This window comes from Semicossyphus pulcher, unplaced genomic scaffold (assembly GCF_022749685.1).
Source record: "Semicossyphus pulcher isolate SPU_LCO1_2020_fin unplaced genomic scaffold, fSemPul1.0.p SCAF_1, whole genome shotgun sequence".
In the NCBI taxonomy this organism is placed as follows: Eukaryota; Metazoa; Chordata; class Actinopteri; order Labriformes; family Labridae; genus Semicossyphus; species Semicossyphus pulcher.
This window is the reverse complement of record NW_027211603.1, coordinates 13182286-13198557: the sequence shown is the minus strand read 5'-3', so window position 1 is coordinate 13198557 and position 16272 is coordinate 13182286. Positions and strand designations below refer to the sequence as shown.

The 16272-nt window shown below is 40.2% G+C and overlaps 3 protein-coding genes across 3 annotated transcripts in view; all 3 read left to right on the top strand.

Annotated features, from left to right (window-relative positions):
* The window catches only part of LOC138592910 (ephrin type-A receptor 6-like), a 60423-nt gene extending 59193 nt beyond the window's left edge, over positions 1-1230 (top strand). The window contains exons 19-20 of the mRNA XM_069663810.1: positions 83-232; positions 453-1230. Coding sequence (XP_069519911.1) covers positions 83-232; positions 453-567 — 265 coding nt within the window. The 3' untranslated portion in view covers positions 568-1230. The remainder of the gene's footprint in view (positions 1-82; positions 233-452) is intronic.
* Positions 1231-2474: 1244 nt separating this feature from the next.
* On the top strand, positions 2475-9216 carry arl6 (ARF like GTPase 6). Its single transcript, XM_069662151.1, has 8 exons — positions 2475-2638; positions 3495-3648; positions 3907-3968; positions 4131-4199; positions 4293-4387; positions 4670-4799; positions 5191-5246; positions 6344-9216. Exons 2-8 carry the CDS (start codon positions 3511-3513, stop codon positions 6367-6369), a joined length of 576 nt encoding a protein of 191 aa, XP_069518252.1. The 5' UTR covers positions 2475-2638; positions 3495-3510; the 3' UTR covers positions 6370-9216.
* A 1972-nt stretch (positions 9217-11188) lies between these two features.
* slc5a7a (solute carrier family 5 member 7a) lies at positions 11189-15951 on the top strand. Its single transcript, XM_069662139.1, has 9 exons — positions 11189-11255; positions 12047-12275; positions 12556-12669; positions 13023-13178; positions 13296-13444; positions 13666-13809; positions 14156-14309; positions 14826-15043; positions 15177-15951. The coding sequence occupies exons 2-9, from the start codon at positions 12092-12094 to the stop codon at positions 15846-15848; spliced, it is 1791 nt and encodes a 596-aa protein (XP_069518240.1). The 5' UTR covers positions 11189-11255; positions 12047-12091; the 3' UTR covers positions 15849-15951.
* Positions 15952-16272: the final 321 nt, after the last annotated feature.

Sequence of the window (16272 nt, the reverse complement as noted above, 5' to 3'; positions counted from 1 at the left end):
AAAGCATTCAAAGGATATTCACTATTCAGCTCCACAACATGCCATCCCTAATTTTCTAAACTTTCTGTTTGTTTTTTCTCAGCTTCCCCGACTCGCCAGAGGACATGCCAGACTACCCTCTTTTCATCTCCATCGGCGACTGGCTCGACTCCATCAAAATGAGCCAGTATAAGAACAACTTCCTTGCAGCGGGATACACAACACTGGATTCCATTTCAACCATGAGCATAGAGTGAGTGAAGCCAAATTATACCGAGTGCAGCTACAGCATCAAAAAGCACAATAAAAGGACAGGAAGTAGCATCAAAGGAACAGAAAAATATGGGGAAATAAAGAAAGCATCTGTACTGAATGTTTGTATGATGTAGCCTCCTCTTTAATATGATGTTATATCTGTAAGTACTTTTATTAAGCTACCAATTTAAAGCTGTAAATCTTCCTCTCCCCTCCAGTGACATCAGGCGCATCGGCATCTGTTTGATCGGTCACCAGAGGAGAATCATAAGCAGCATACAGTCACTTCGCCTGCAGCTTCACCACATCCAACAGAGTGGCTTTCAAGTGTGAGACCACCGCACAAAGACAGACTGTGTGCACAATCTGAGCAGGACACAAACCGGAGCTCCTTCGCATCTTCATTCAACTAAACTGCACAAACACCAGACTGTTAGGTGTAGCAGGAAACCCACGCTGCTCATGTGAGAGCGGTTCCGCTGCCAGGCCACACGTGGTCTGGCTCATGCACACTCATCTCAATCATCTTACGGATCATTATCATCAAAACAGCCTCCACAACAACCAACCTCTGTCAGCGTTGGCCAAATGCGGTCTCTTTATTATCTCAGCAAATACTAGCATTCACTTGAATTTAGGACTTCTTTTCTCTAGTGTCTATTCAAGTGTTCACCGATACCTCTTCTCTTCCAAGTGACAATCCAACGGTTTCTATTGACTTTGAATGGTCTCAAGTCTGATACCTCATGAGCAGAGAAGATGTGGATAGGATAAATAAGGTATGGTAATGTTAGAGAAACAGTATGTGATAAATGAAATGATTAACCAGATATAAAGATTGACAGAATGGTAAATACAATCATGTTTTTTGAACTGAAGACCGCTGAATGTCAAAAAGATTTTATAGAAATGTACATTCTATCCTCATGATAATGCAGTATGTCTTGTACAAAAAGTCTTGTGAAAGTCGTATGTTTTATTCAGTATGTTTGTTCCTTAATAAACAACCCTATTTTAATATCTTGTTTTCACTCGGACTCTAAACCCCACAAAGGCTCGTATCTCTTTTTAAAGCAGACTCTTTGCACATGCACATTAACACACAAACACGGTATCCATGGATTCACATGCTCTCCTTCAAACACACACATGCACAACAACAAAGTCCTTTTAATTGTCACTCAAGAGACTGACACGTTTTCTGGACATGAAGAATTGTCAGGTGAGTTTGTCAAACAGGTGTTTATGGAAGGTTGCAAATGAAAAGAGCCAAAGACAATGGCAACGTTCAATACATACACCTCTTTGTTTAGCAACAACAAATTCATACATTTCACTTGGTATAAGGCTTTTTATTTTTTTAAATAAAGATTCTCAGAAAAATTTACTTACTGGTATAATTGCATGGACGTAACTAACTAAAAAACAAACGAACATCAAACAAAATGTGCAAATAAATTTTAGTTTTTTAAGGAGAAAAGAAAAAAAAGAATTAATAAAATGGAGATTTTTACACAAATGGGCAAAGTTGCACCATATACAAGCCTCCATTTTTTTTCCTTATTTATTTTGTCAGTAATACCAGTTTACTGTTTTACTAATGTTTAATTTTGGATTGTTTATTTTCCACTTCCCACAATATAGGCTGTGAGTTGACAGTGTTCAGATAAGATAAGATAAGCTTTATTGTTACCCACAAGGGAAATTTACTCGTTACAGCAGCTCACAAAACAGGCAAATAAGTGAAGTACTCAAAAAACACAAAAAGTCAGAGGCAATTAAAAAGGTTTGAAAATATGCATAACATGCAACATAAACAATATCAGTAACTAAATAATTAAAAAACTATTCACACTATGTACACATTTTTCCTTGCCAAAAAATATTCATGGGTTATTTTATCTGCACAGAAAATAGTACAGTCATTTTTTTAAATCAAAGCACACATGTTGTGTAGTATTATGATTAAAACCAGAGTAAGATACAAAAACATTACTGTTATATTGCACAATGTAGCAGAAATTATTGCACAGAATTATAATAAGTTATACATTTGTCATTACTGTAACAGTACCCTGATCTTGATTCTTAATGTAATGTTTCAGACTCTGCCACGTTGTATAATATCCCATATAAATGCGTTTATGGTTAATAAATCATTTCAGCCACTTGCCTGTGCATGGCTGCAGTAGCCTTGTTTGGTCTACAGGTGGCAGACTTGAGTCAGCAGCACACCGGTCTCCAAGCAACACGCTGTAAATAAGTTGGTGTTCTTTTCTGTTAACCAGTGAGCATGAGAGAGTGGAAGAGAAATGAATGAAACATTAGTTTGACTGGTCATTTGAGCTAGCTTATCGGAGCGTCTAGTGCATTCTGGAGGCAAGACCCCACGGCCAAATCACAGGTAAAGTTCCCCTGTAGAATACAGTACAAGCTAACGTTAGCTAGCGATGTCGTCGCCAGCTAGCGTGTTAGCTTCACATGTAGTGTTAACGATAACTGAGTTGGGTTTCAAACATGTTTCCTTCCTGATATGTCACATGAGTGGTTTCTTTGTAAAAACGGGATAGAAAGTGTCGCAGATGACAGTAACCCGAAGTAATCAATTGCGAAAGGTTAGCTAAGGTTAGCTAGCTAATGGTTGCAACAAGAGATTAACTATATAGCTGTGAGCGAGAACCTGTAAGAGCCCACTAAGCATGTTAGCTTGAGCTACATTTAGAGAATAAAAGTCGACATAATGCTATTTGTGTTGAGCTGCAGAGAGCTGTTGATTTGAAGCCAAGAAACAAGAACGTCATTATTTCACGTTGACAGTACACTAGGTCGTGAGGTGAAATGTATGGAGGGCTGGATGGTAATTAAGGTTAGTTAAGGTTAATAACAAGTGAAGCTTTCGAGTCGCTGCCAAAGCTGCTGCCTCTATACGGAATCGGGGAACGAGCAAGGAAGTCAATTCACTGATCATTTAGCTTTATATCGTCGATAATGCCAAATCAACAAATGACTTGCAGCACCACCAGGTTTGTCTCGACGTTGTAAAGCCAAGTTAGAGGATTCTCTTTATCAATATTTTCCAGCACGTGTAATTAGACACATCACGATTTGTGAGGCCATGTTATGTGTAATTTCTGTTTTCCACTGCAGATCACAGATAGCAAAATGTCAGAATAAATATCAGTGTAGTAGGTGACAACAGCCCCATGCTAGAGATAATGCTCTCTTCCAACTTTATAATTTTCATGTCCTTTTTCTTGTAGATCAGACTGGCTGCTGATGGTTGTTGGCAAGCAAATGGGGCTGTTTGACAAGTTGGCAGGATGGCTGGGGTTGAAGAAGGGGGTCAATGTGCTATGTCTTGGTCTGGACAACAGTGGAAAAACTACAATCATCAACCAACTCAAGCCCTCTAATGTAAGTCTACCCAATGCTTTTTAAAGTGATGTCAGAAATGTTGGTTACTCACACAGACACATGTGATTTTCATGTATACCAGATTAGTGATTACAGGAGTTGTGCAGATCCAATATTACTGCATTTGTTGTTCCTATAAATGTCTCCATTATCTCCCAATAAATAATAACGAATTAACTGTATATGCTTAAATAATAAAGGTTTTTTTTTTGTCAATGTATTATTTATTATTTTTAACTTCCTGCATTTTCCTTTCAGGCCCAGGCACAAGATATTGTACCAACCATTGGCTTCAGCATAGAGAAGTTCAAGACATCCAGGTAGCTGTTCATAATTCATAAAACTTCAATAGCATTGTATTAATCTAACTAGAGGTCCAACTAAAGTTAATATATCTTCTCATAATCTCATATTACTATCTAAAGGGAATTCATATTCATGTGTGATAAATTGTGCCATGTGTTTTTCTTCTCTGCTTGTAGTCTCTCCTTCACAGTGTTCGACATGTCTGGTCAAGGCAGATACAGAAACCTTTGGGAACACTACTACAAGTGAGCAAGTGCTACAAAAAACGACAATCCTATTTGATGTTAGTGTAATGTAATGTAATATTAATGCCTGTAATTTCTTTGTTTATTTCTCAGAGAAGGCCAGGCTATCATATTTGTCATAGACAGTGCTGATAAATTGAGGATGGTCGTAGCCAAAGAAGAACTGGACACATTACTAAACCATCCTGGTACGTTCATGTACATTTAACATGATTCTCAATCTCAGGTTTGAATGCCTGACTTGCGTGCTGCTGTTTTGTCTCATTGGGCTCCTTTTAGTCAGAACTTTGCACTGCAAAGATAGGTGTTATTGTTTTTGAAAAATGAGAACACATTTAGTTTTGCCAGAAAACCATGTTTTCCATTTTCAAGTATGTCTTGGTTGTGATGATTATTTCTCATCGGTTGAACTAAATGACATCACTTATTTATGACACTACCTTTCCGACATCATCCCTCTCACTCCACAGATATTAAACACAGGAGGATCCCCATCCTGTTCTTTGCCAACAAGATGGATGTCAGAGATGCTCTGTCTTCTGTCAAGGTCTCACAGCTGCTCTGTTTGGAGAACATCAAAGATAAACCATGGCACATCTGGTATGAACATACACGCACACTTATTTACATTAAACACCTATGAGGAACTTTCATTTAGCGTCAGTTTTGGAGGCCCGTGTGGACAAAGTGGTGCATCCTATCTCTTTGCTGATCCTTTCCTGTAACTTTGTGCGTAGCAATCCATGACACAAAAAATCACAACCTGCCTCCTTTTAAGAAGCTAATGTACTACTCCCTGTGAAACTTTGCAGGGGAAAAAGTAAAGAAAGGCAGAAAACTGACTGTTAGCTGAGCAGCTGTGCTTACAGCTCACTATCAAAATGTATGCGTACATCAACTACCAATAACACTGTGTGAGACGGAAGAATGAGCTTCAATTGTAAATCCAGCAGTCCTTTATTTTTTAATTTGATGTGTTGATGTGTTTCAGTGCCACAGACGCTCTGAAAGGAGAAGGTTTACAGGAAGGAGTCGACTGGTTACAAGGTATGATGAGAGTTTCTATGAATGAAAGAGTGGGAGTTTGTGTTGAGCTCACAGTGCAGCTTGGGGTACATATTCATAATTCATTGCATATCTGTGTTTGAATAGAAGGTACAAGATATAAGTCTAGCTTGTTCCACAACATCACCATCATCTTGTTTCCTTTTTATTTCGTTCAATGCTCTCATTAACATCCTTCCATAGATCAAATTATGCAGTGAGTACTGGGTTTTTTGTGGGTCTTGTGTTATTTATTGTGTTTCTCCGTGGTGGTAGCAGACTGTAAAAAAGATTGCATATTTTAGAAAGTGAGATGTCCATTTCTTTTTTTTTTTATGATAAAGCACGTCTAAGAGCTATGTGGATACTGTGAAAGTATCAAAACCTTTATTCTACTGAAAAATACAGAAAGCCTATATTCAGAAATAGTGCCTCTGTAGGACTTCTAATATATCAACTGTACAGTCTCTGCACTCAGCATTCTCGGAGAACAAACCAACCACACTTAGACTCACCTTCCAACCTTTTTTGGAAGTTGTTTATTAACATTATGTCTCCAAGCAGTCATACCAATGCTAAGCTAGCAAAATACAAGACAGATAATTGCCCCCTAAGGATTCTGCTACAGCACTCTCCACTTCCCTTATCAGGCACAACAAAGTACAGGTCAAGACTCTTGTTTCTAGCAAGACTGTCAGGGATAAGCTTGAGTGACGAGATATGAAACTTAATTGAGGAAGTTTGTGGTATTTAAAATCACGAACATATTGTCTTATAGTGTAAATATGCAGAGTGAGCAACAGGTTCATTTTGAACTGACAGCACTGTAGCTCTAAAACTTCTAGACCTGTCCCCATTCTCATGTTGTTCTTTTGGTTGGCATTTACATTAGAGAAAGAAACTTCTCAACTTGCTCCTCAGCATGATTTATACTCACATGCTCAGTATGATGGTTATTACGTTGGTCAGTTGCTTTTAGCTTTTAATGGAAGGCATTATAACATGAGATAAAATATTATAAATGTCACTGATTTTATTATTCTTTTTTACATAACTTGCTGAATGTTTGCTGATTACCCACATGTGTCATATTTTTCCAGATCAAATAAAGACGATGAGAACGTGAGGGCATGAGGACGGACACGTAGGAAGTAGCAGCATCCTCGAGAGCGTTTTGTGAAAGACAGGTTGACCCTGTTTCCTGAGGTACCACGGGGATAGTAAAGTTTTTAAAGCAGGGTTTTTTGATGGTTGTTGGAGGCAGGTGGTTCACTCAATAATTATATCATGATTACATTATATTATCTGGTAGCAGTAATACCAGCAAATTCTTACTTTTCCATACAAGCGTTATGAGTTGAACCTGATAAAACCAGCTGTCAAAGGCAGTATAAGGTCAAAAACATGCAACATCGTTTTTAACATTGATATCATTCCTCCCATTTCTCAATATGTTTGGGCAACAGGTGCTGACTTAATCTTAACTTAACCTGTGAGGAAAGTCTCAAAAGTTGTGTCCACCTCTGACACATGCCAAATGCTTTCCCCCCTTTTATATTTCCTTCAGCGCATGTAAAGAATATTTATGTGTGTTTGAAGCAACACAGTCATTCAGCTGACTATCAGTAACAGATAAGAATGAAAAGATCTTGATGTATTCCTGTGAACACGTCACCTTTCTTAGGGTTGCACACACGGTATGGCCATCTCACTGTCACATGAAAAACAGTCTATCTTTATGCAGCTAATACTGCAGCTCTGCTCATGTCGGATTGATGTTGCTCTTTTTTGAGTTGCTGGGAAAATATGTGTTGGTTACTTAAGATTGTGGTTGTGTCCAAAAATCCTTCATTCATTCACTACAGTTGGACACCACCACAGAATCACGGCAAACACACTATATCGTGAGTAGTGAATGTTTTCCGGAACCCAGTACATTATTTTTTGTATATTGTAACTTGTCGCTAAGTGATCATAGCTAGCTTAGCTGTAACAAGTGATACAGTGATTGTCTTAAAGTGAATGTCAAGTTAACTAGCCTGCAATGTTTACTTAATAATCAGAATCAGCTATTTTCAACTAGCGTTCTTATTTTTGCCTTATTTCATGCTACCAAGCTAAATGCTACTCACAGTTCACTCATGGTACCTCATGATTCAAAGGCAAACAATGAAAATGACATCTGCTCAAACTGCACAAAGTTTTTAATGCAAGCCTTTCATCTTCTTTAGTCTCAGACAGAAAGCTCGCATTAAAAACCACTTCTGTGCAGGTCAGAGTGTGCGGGCGCTTTGTTTTTTTTTCTCAAGCTCTATCACCTCAACCAAGCCGCAGAGGCTGTAACCTGTTTTTGACTGGTTTCATGGACCAAAAGGGAATAACTGACCAAAATGTACAATCAAATTTAAAAAACAGTAGGTTTTATATATCTTGTAAATAAACGTGTCATCTGTAAACACTATCAAAATCAAACATACCAGAAAAAAGTCTTATAACACTCCAAAAATGAATATTTTCTCCCAGTCAAAGTAAACATCAGGCTGTGTTTACTAATCTTTGTCCTGACACTTAAAGTCCTGTTCACTTTAAGGGACAGCACAGCAAATATACTGTAGGATGTTTGACATTATACAACAGTTAGTTCCAACCAAGTCATCTGATTGGATAACGGCATGAGTGATGATATAGAGAACAACATCACTGGGACTTTTCACTCTGTGTATCACTCCGCCTCAGTCAGCTGTTCTGAATACTGTTAATTACAGCAGACCGCGTATGTCTACACTGATTAAGCTGGTACGTCTGAATCACACAGCAGACTCTTATTTCACTGGTTGATGATAAATTAAAACAAACAGATTGAATACATCATACAAAGTAGCTGATCTGTGGTCACCTGTAAATACAGAGTGCAGGAGGATGTTTGGGTTGCTTGGCAACAACAGTCCAGTTTCAGTTAAGTTGTGGAACTTGTTGAGCTGGTGGAGCAAAAAAATAATCTGTTGTTGATTATTACTTTTTACTCCTATTTACTGCTTGTATAACTGTTGTGTCAAAGCAATATCACACTCGAGGTTGTGACGTTATACTGAGTATCAGCACTGCTGTGATTATCTGAGGCCATCCTATGACCGAATCACAGCCGTGATGATATTCAGTACAACATCACTCCCTCTCATGTGATGTTGCTTAATTAGGACGACCATGTCTCTTTTTGAAAAGGGTTTTGCAATTCATGTACAATAATAACTGTAGAATGTATTACCAGAGTGTACGAGTACATAGGACAAAACAAATCATATTAGTTTTTTAACTTATAAATGAATAAAAAAATCTATGAATGTTTTGTCTGGCCATTTCAAGAGCTTTACGAACCAGAGAAAACTGATGTAAATTTTCTAAAGGGCAATTAAATAAAAAAAAATCTATCATATTCTATCATATTTTCAAATACTTGATCATTTTAGATTCTAGACACAAGCTGAATTTGTTGTGCTTTTACATCCTATAAGTTGTGCATCATTGTACTGTAATGTTTTTTGGCATGAAGACATTTCTAGTAAAAATGTGTCACTCTCAGCCCACTACATTGTCCCCTTAGACATTTTTATTTTTATTTTACAAACACTGGGGGACGCCCAAAACATTCAGATCCTTCCCAAAGTGGCTCTGAGGACACCGTATTGATTTTTTAATATTTAGCCTGTTACTGACTGTGGGACACTTTAGACATAATTTACTGCCACAAGTTTAAACTCCGCTCCCCTCCAGACATCTTACGTCATATTTTCAAAACAAAGAGAGGGTCCTTGTGAGATCATGTTTCGTATCCTCTGTACAGCAAGGATCCTCTGAGCACAGGTTCACTTTAGCACCAGAGACGTAATCCATTCTTCCTTCAAGCTGTACCATCAAATACGCTGTATGTGTTTTGTTTATGGCATTGTATGTGTTAAATTTCAGAGAATAAATACTGTGGATAATGAACATTGTTTCATAATGGTGGCATGCCAGTGGTTGCATATGGTGTTATGTGTGTAAACCTTCTCTCTCTCTTTCTCTCGCTCTCTCTCACAAACATCTTGAGCACTGCCAGCGACAGCTGCTCATTAAACCTCGAGTCCTTGAGCCCTGGACATAAACATTCATTTATACAAGTTATGAGGGTTCTTGTTAATACGCGATGCTGCACGCCAGTTCATTTCTGAATATTGTGTTGTTAGTATGTTTACATCAATATAATGACATGTTAGAGCTACATTTGTAAGTGGGGTTAATCATCAGGCCTCAAACATGTACTGACTGGGCTTCAGTGTTTGGCTTGAAGAAGTGTCCAGGTTATGTTCCAGCCATCTGTCAAACATGCAGTTAGGAGCCTTTCCAGCTGTCCTCCGGATGTTTTAGATTTTGGCCTCAGTGTTACACAGAATCACTTGTCAGATGTCAGACAAAATCCAATCAAGTCAGCCCTGTTCGTACTATAACACTTTCCGAATTACTTTCATTTGAAATTATATCTTTGGTTAATGATTTGCATCCGAAGGCAGTCAAAAAAGATAAGACCTATAGTTATTCAGGTAAATTGGTTAAAACGTTGACCAGTCTCGACCTCACAGGATCCCCACTTTGTTTAAAATGAAATCTGATATTCTTTGTACCAATAAATCTGTAAGATATATTACACAACAGATGGGCATGACTAACAGATGCATGAGCAATAAGCCATCACAATAAAAACAAAATATGATTGTTGTAAAATTATAATTAAAAAGACCATACAAACCATGCCACACATTGTAATGAAGCCTTTTCAATTGGTTCAACACGAATCAATCAAAAATCTAACCTCCACGTTAATAAACCTGAGACTATCATATTGGCCTCTGTCCATGGTGCTGAAACCGCTCTGTTGCCAAAAGAGGGCGCTGTGCACGTTTAGCCGTTTAAACCAGCTTGTCACCGTCTCTCTTGATGAGTAAACACCTCAGCCACCTGAAGCAAATAAGTTCTCCTTCACACTGTTTGTGTCTGCCTGTCGTTACACTGTGTGTCTCTGTGTGTCTGTGCCGGTAAGACTGTATCATTAAATCTCTGCGCTGCTCTTCAGGATCCATCCTAATTGGATGCCTGTCAGTTTTGACAAGAGGAGCCCAGATTAAACGACTTCAGGCAGAGCAGGCCATTAAGTAGACACAGTTCATTGATATACGGAGGGGAATGTGACAGACACAGAACACCTAAATGATTTCTAATTGCGTGAAGGTGGGGAGCATTATGGTCTGGGAAGTTTTCCATGTATGGCCCAAAGGGAGGGAGAATCATCTGTTTCTGCTCAGGAAAAAAGGAATTTTAAATTCTATCCGTCTGAGTGAGATCGGTTTTTTTTCTTTTAAATAAAGGAATCACTCCTCAAAGTAAAGGAGAATCATCAAGGTGGATTCTCGCCCTCCCCAGTCGCGCCAAAACTATTTCTGTGCAGCAGTTAATTGCAGTTGTAAGGTAAAATGCCGGCTGGCTGGAGAGTGACAGCGGATAAAAGGCCACATGAAGTATGGCTGCGTAATTAGGTAGCTGTTACGCACTCAGCTTCATGGAGCAGGAGCCACGTGTAGCATTAAACTACCCAACAAATTATTGTAAAAATCCAACTTTAATATTAAAACTCAAGTCATGATTTTCATTTATTTTTAATAAAACGTAAGCTACGTCTCACTAAAGGAATCTCTCCACCGTCCTCCAGTCAGACGAGCCAGTACACTGTGACGTGTTTCCTTGCGAGGTGCTCATTAAGAGAGACGTTTGGTTTTCTCTGACGTGTGTATCAGTATTCTGACGGCACCTGCCCCCTTATAAGCCTCAGTAAGTCACCCGGGAGACCTCCACCGACGCTTCACTCAAGTGTTCCTCGCGCTGCAAAAAAGAGGGACTGAGGCTCTAAATAAACCGTCAAACTGTTGTGCTCACTGTTTCCTGCCTCAGGTGCCCCAGCACATGACTGTAGAAGTACTTGAGGTAAGTTTTGCATGTTTTTTCAAGCTTTTATGAACGGTTTAGTGGACGTTTATTAATTGACATTTCATAGGAGGGTATCGATATATTTTTTCTACAGTTCATTAGAAAGAATATAATTTGGATAAAGCTGTCTCCAACTTAGGTGAGGTATATTTTTTATCATGGATGCTGTGCGTAATTTGGCTTTTACGCGCGTGTGTCCGGATGGAAGGACAAAAGGAGAGACAGACAAGAGACATAAGGGTTGATTAAAACACAAGCATGACATCGAAGACTGTCATATATTCTTAAACCAAATCTAACTTTGCTTAATTTCAGTCGACAATTATTTTACATTTGTACTAAATGAAAATACAACATTTGGCATCAACTCCATGTCTTTGCCAGACGAATATAAAAAGAAACAAAATTGAGCTTCCGGATTTCTAATCAATACATTTCCACTTTACATTTATTATGATAATGTAGAGAGACGATCTCACAAATGACCTGTACTGATGTCAAAGTCATATGTCCAGAAAACGCCGCTTTTAGAGCCACAAGAGCGCATGAAATCTTTTAAAGCCGCAGGGGGACATTTTTCATTTGGACAGTTTTTATTTTCTATTTCAACAAGTCAGCTAAATCTCGTATCCAAAAAAAAAACGTGTAAAAAATCTGAAATTAAATTGTATTTAAAACAGAAAAAGGTTAATCATTACTAGTCCAACAGTCAAGATGCAGCAAACTAAATGCTAACTTGTAAATTGTACTATATTTCATATCTGACCCTCTCTTCTCCGCGCGCCCAGCAGGTCTCCATGCCCTCCCGTTCCTAGCGGAAGCCCGGTGCGACAATGACCATCCATATAGAGGGGCTTGTGGCTATCGCGGTCTTCTATCTGCTCATCCTGTTCGTGGGCATCTGGGCGGCATGGAAGAACAAACACTCCGGGGAAGCGGAGGGCACCGACCGCAGCGAAACCATCATGGTCGGAGGGAGAGACATAGGATTATTCGTGGGTGGATTTACCATGACAGGTAAAGTTTGCTTTTATGACTCGATAAAACTGTCATGACAGTAGCTCTGACTGAAGCTTCAAATTTAGTCGTGAGGTGTGTTTATCACATGTTCAATATTTTAGTCTTTAAAATGTGAATGATGACTTTTGGAGTAGAAAACAATGACAATTTTCAATTCTGAACTTTTTGTTAGATGTCTTCTGTGTCTTCCACTAGTATGTTATTCTAAATTGGCTTTAATGGCACTAATTTTATGAATTAGTGTAACAGTAGAAATTGTTCTCTTTGATATTTGCAGCGACCTGGGTTGGAGGAGGATACATCAATGGCACAGCTGAATATGTGTATTTACCAGACTATGGTTTGGCTTGGGCGCAGGCTCCCTTTGGATACGCCCTCAGTCTTGTTGTGGGTGAGTGTTGTTGCTATGTGTGAATCATCTTTAAAACATTGCGTTCTGTAACAATCAATTGTGACCACTCATAAGACATGTTTCTACCCATTTACACTGAAACACACTTCATACATTAACATTCTGACTTACTGACCACATACCTGATCAAAATTATTGTTTCCGAGGCTGATCAAACCTTAACAAAATCCTTTTTAAGTTAAGCCCATCAAATCTATTTAAAGAATGTATTTTCATGTGTACTTGAGGACTATGAAATTCAGTTAAGTGTAGATTTAGGAGGCCTACCTCCGCTCGCTCTGGATGCTTGGTGCCACAGTTCCCAGCTTGTAATGTGTCGCTCTTTGTCCCAGGGGGTCTTTTTTTTGCTAAGCCCATGCGCTCACGAGGTTACGTCACCATGTTGGACCCGTTCCAGCAGCTGTACGGGAAACGCATGGGCGGCCTCCTCTTCATACCTGCACTGATGGGTGAGATCTTCTGGTCCGCCGCCATCTTATCCGCCCTTGGTAAGTTCTCTAGTACCTCTGTCTGCAAAAAAATTCCAAGGTTGTTTTTGGGAATATTTTTTTCTCACATGAAGATGCAGTGACCTTAACACCTGTGTGTTCCTATGTGTACCATAGGTGCGACTCTGAGTGTGATCGTGGACATCAACATTAAGATGTCAGTGGTCATCTCGGCACTCATTGCAATCTTTTACACGCTGGTTGGAGGACTTTACTCTGTGGCCTACACTGATGTCGTGCAGCTCTTCTGCATCTTTCTTGGCCTGGTAGGTTCAAGAGTTCAGTGTAATGAGTTCCCTGTTTTGAGTAGATTTAATGTATTTGGCACACTACATGCACTTTGACATGGACTTTAAATATGTCAAATAACTCCAAGAACCATGCACGAAAATGCTATTCCAAGGGCACATAGTGACATAAAAATTACCTTTAATCATGTACTTTTTTTTGGTAAATGTATTTCTTTGCTTGTTTCTGGTCACTACAGTGGATCAGCGTCCCTTTTGCCTTGACCAACCCAGCCGTGTCTGACATAACGGTTACAGCCGTGAAGCAGGTGTACCAGTCGCCCTGGAGAGGCAGCATCCACAAGAGCGACACCTGGGTCTGGATCGACAACTTCTGCCTCTTGGTAAAGCAACGTCGAGCTATTCATCTCTCACTTTAGCAGAATTAAGTCCACTAAGACCAGGCCCTTCTTAAACTGGAGGAACGTCTCAAACCAGCTATAGTGATGAGAAGATAAGTTCTATCCCGCCTGCACCTGCCAGCAGTTGGCTGTAGGTCAATTCATCTGTGTTAATCCTGATCAGTCAAGTCACTAATGACGTAAAAATTCTGCTTGTTACGACCTTTGAAATGTGAGCATTTAAAATGTGAGGGCTGTACGAACTGTAAAACCTTGTGATTTTGTGCTTTATAATTAAAAGTAACTAGATTTAATGAATGTTATTGACTGGTCTGTAAATGCACCACAGATGCTCGGAGGAATACCCTGGCAGGTGTATTTCCAGAGAGTCCTGTCCGCCTCCTCCGCCACCTACGCCCAGGTCCTCTCCTTCCTGGCTGCCTTCGGGTGCCTCATCATGGCCGTGCCCTCCGTCCTCATCGGGGCCATCGGGGCGTCCACAGGTGAGAGAGCTCCCGCACGAGCTTGCATATGCACAGTCTGTGTTTGTGGAGGTGGGAGGGAGGGAGGCTGCGGCTGGGCCCATGTTGCCCTTAGATCTGAGAGAGACTGGTAAATAGCAGCTGGTTCCCCTCATCCATTATGAATCAGCAATCGGTTTATTAACTGTGCTGGTTGTGTAAATATTACATTAGAGGGAGGCGAGGGACCAAATTAGAGGCTTGATCTCCAGATTTTCAGGCGTCAAATTCCTTGGTTAACATCTGAATACATAACTTAAAAAATAATAAACATGAGCTGTCATTACAAAATGAAGATGACAAAAATGTAAAATATGCACATGAACTTCATCCTCATTGATCCCCATTATTTTGGACTTTTGCAGAGTAATTTTAATTAGTCTAAAATTGAAGAAATATTCCATTTCCTTTTGATAATGCATGTCTCTATTTGTTTATGTGCACAGGGCATATTGGAAACATCATTTTAAATGTTCATTTAATCTGTCTCTCTCTCAGACTGGAACCAGACTTCTTATGGTGCCATCCCTCCTAAAGACAAGGACCAAGCAGACATGATTCTACCCATCGTGCTGCAACACCTTTGCCCCCCGTTCGTCTCTTTCTTCGGCCTGGGCGCCGTGTCTGCTGCCGTCATGTCATCTGCCGACTCCTCCATCCTTTCAGCAAGCTCCATGTTTGCAAGGAACATCTACCAGCTCGCCTTCAGACAGTCGGTGAGTACATGTCTGTGTTTCCGTTAAAGCAGCAAAATCATCTAATAGCCTTCTGTCAATATCTGTTCTTTGGCTTGTGTTTTGTTGTTCTGTTTAAGTCAAAATCTGTATTCCTGCCACCCTGTCTCCTCAGGCGTCTGATCGGGAGATCGTGTGGGTGATGCGTATCACTATCTTTGTATTCGGCGGCCTTGCCACGTTGATGGCGCTGGTAACCGGGACAGTTTACGGCCTCTGGTACCTGAGCTCAGACCTGGTTTACGTCATCATCTTCCCCCAGCTGCTCAGTGTGCTCTTCGTCAAAGGCACCAACACGTACGGCTCGGTGGCTGCCTACCTGTTCGGCATGTTGCTGCGTATCGGTGGAGGCGAACCCTACCTGCAGCTGCCACCTTTCATTTACTACCCCGGCTGGACCACTGAGCAGAGGATGGACCACATGACCGGAGAAATGGAGGAAGTCGTCATCCAGAAGTTCCCTTTCAAGACCATCTCCATGCTCGCCTCATTCCTGGGTAACGTTGGTGTCTCGCACCTGGCGAAGTATCTGTTTGAGAGCGGGAAGATTTCACACAAATACGACTTTCTCGACGCGGTGGTGTCCAAGCACAGCGGAGAGATTATGGATAAGACCACGCTTGTGACTCGTGGCAACAACATCGGGCTGTCGGAGATGGCGCCTGTTAAACCGCGGCTGAGTGTGACCTTGGCAGCTGCTTTCACACGCCGTGACACACTGCCAAAAGAAACAGTGGAGGAAGAGGACGAGTCGAGCCCTGACTCCTCCCACCATGATGACGAATGACAAACTCAAGATGTGATTTAATAACAAGAAAGAGACATGACGGAACTGCCAGAAAACTGGTTCCTTTGTCAGATACTCCGAAAGAAGCAACATCTAAGAGACGTCTAAGCAGACTATGTTTCAACCACATTCGGCTTTGTAGTGATTGGATTAAAGCCGTCATCATCTTCCCCCGGCTGCTCAGTGGGATATATAGTGTAGCAGCTCACTGGTCATCTGGACACGAAGTTGTCTTCCTGTGAAGTACATGAAACTCACACATACGCTTACGTAGTACTTATAAATAGGTCGATGTACTGTATATTCATCCTGTTTTGAAATGGCTCAGACTCTTAGTTTGATTCATTTCATATTTTATCACTAATGACAAAGAGCTTGAAAGGTACTTCATAATAAGTGAAATACATTAATACCATTCACCATG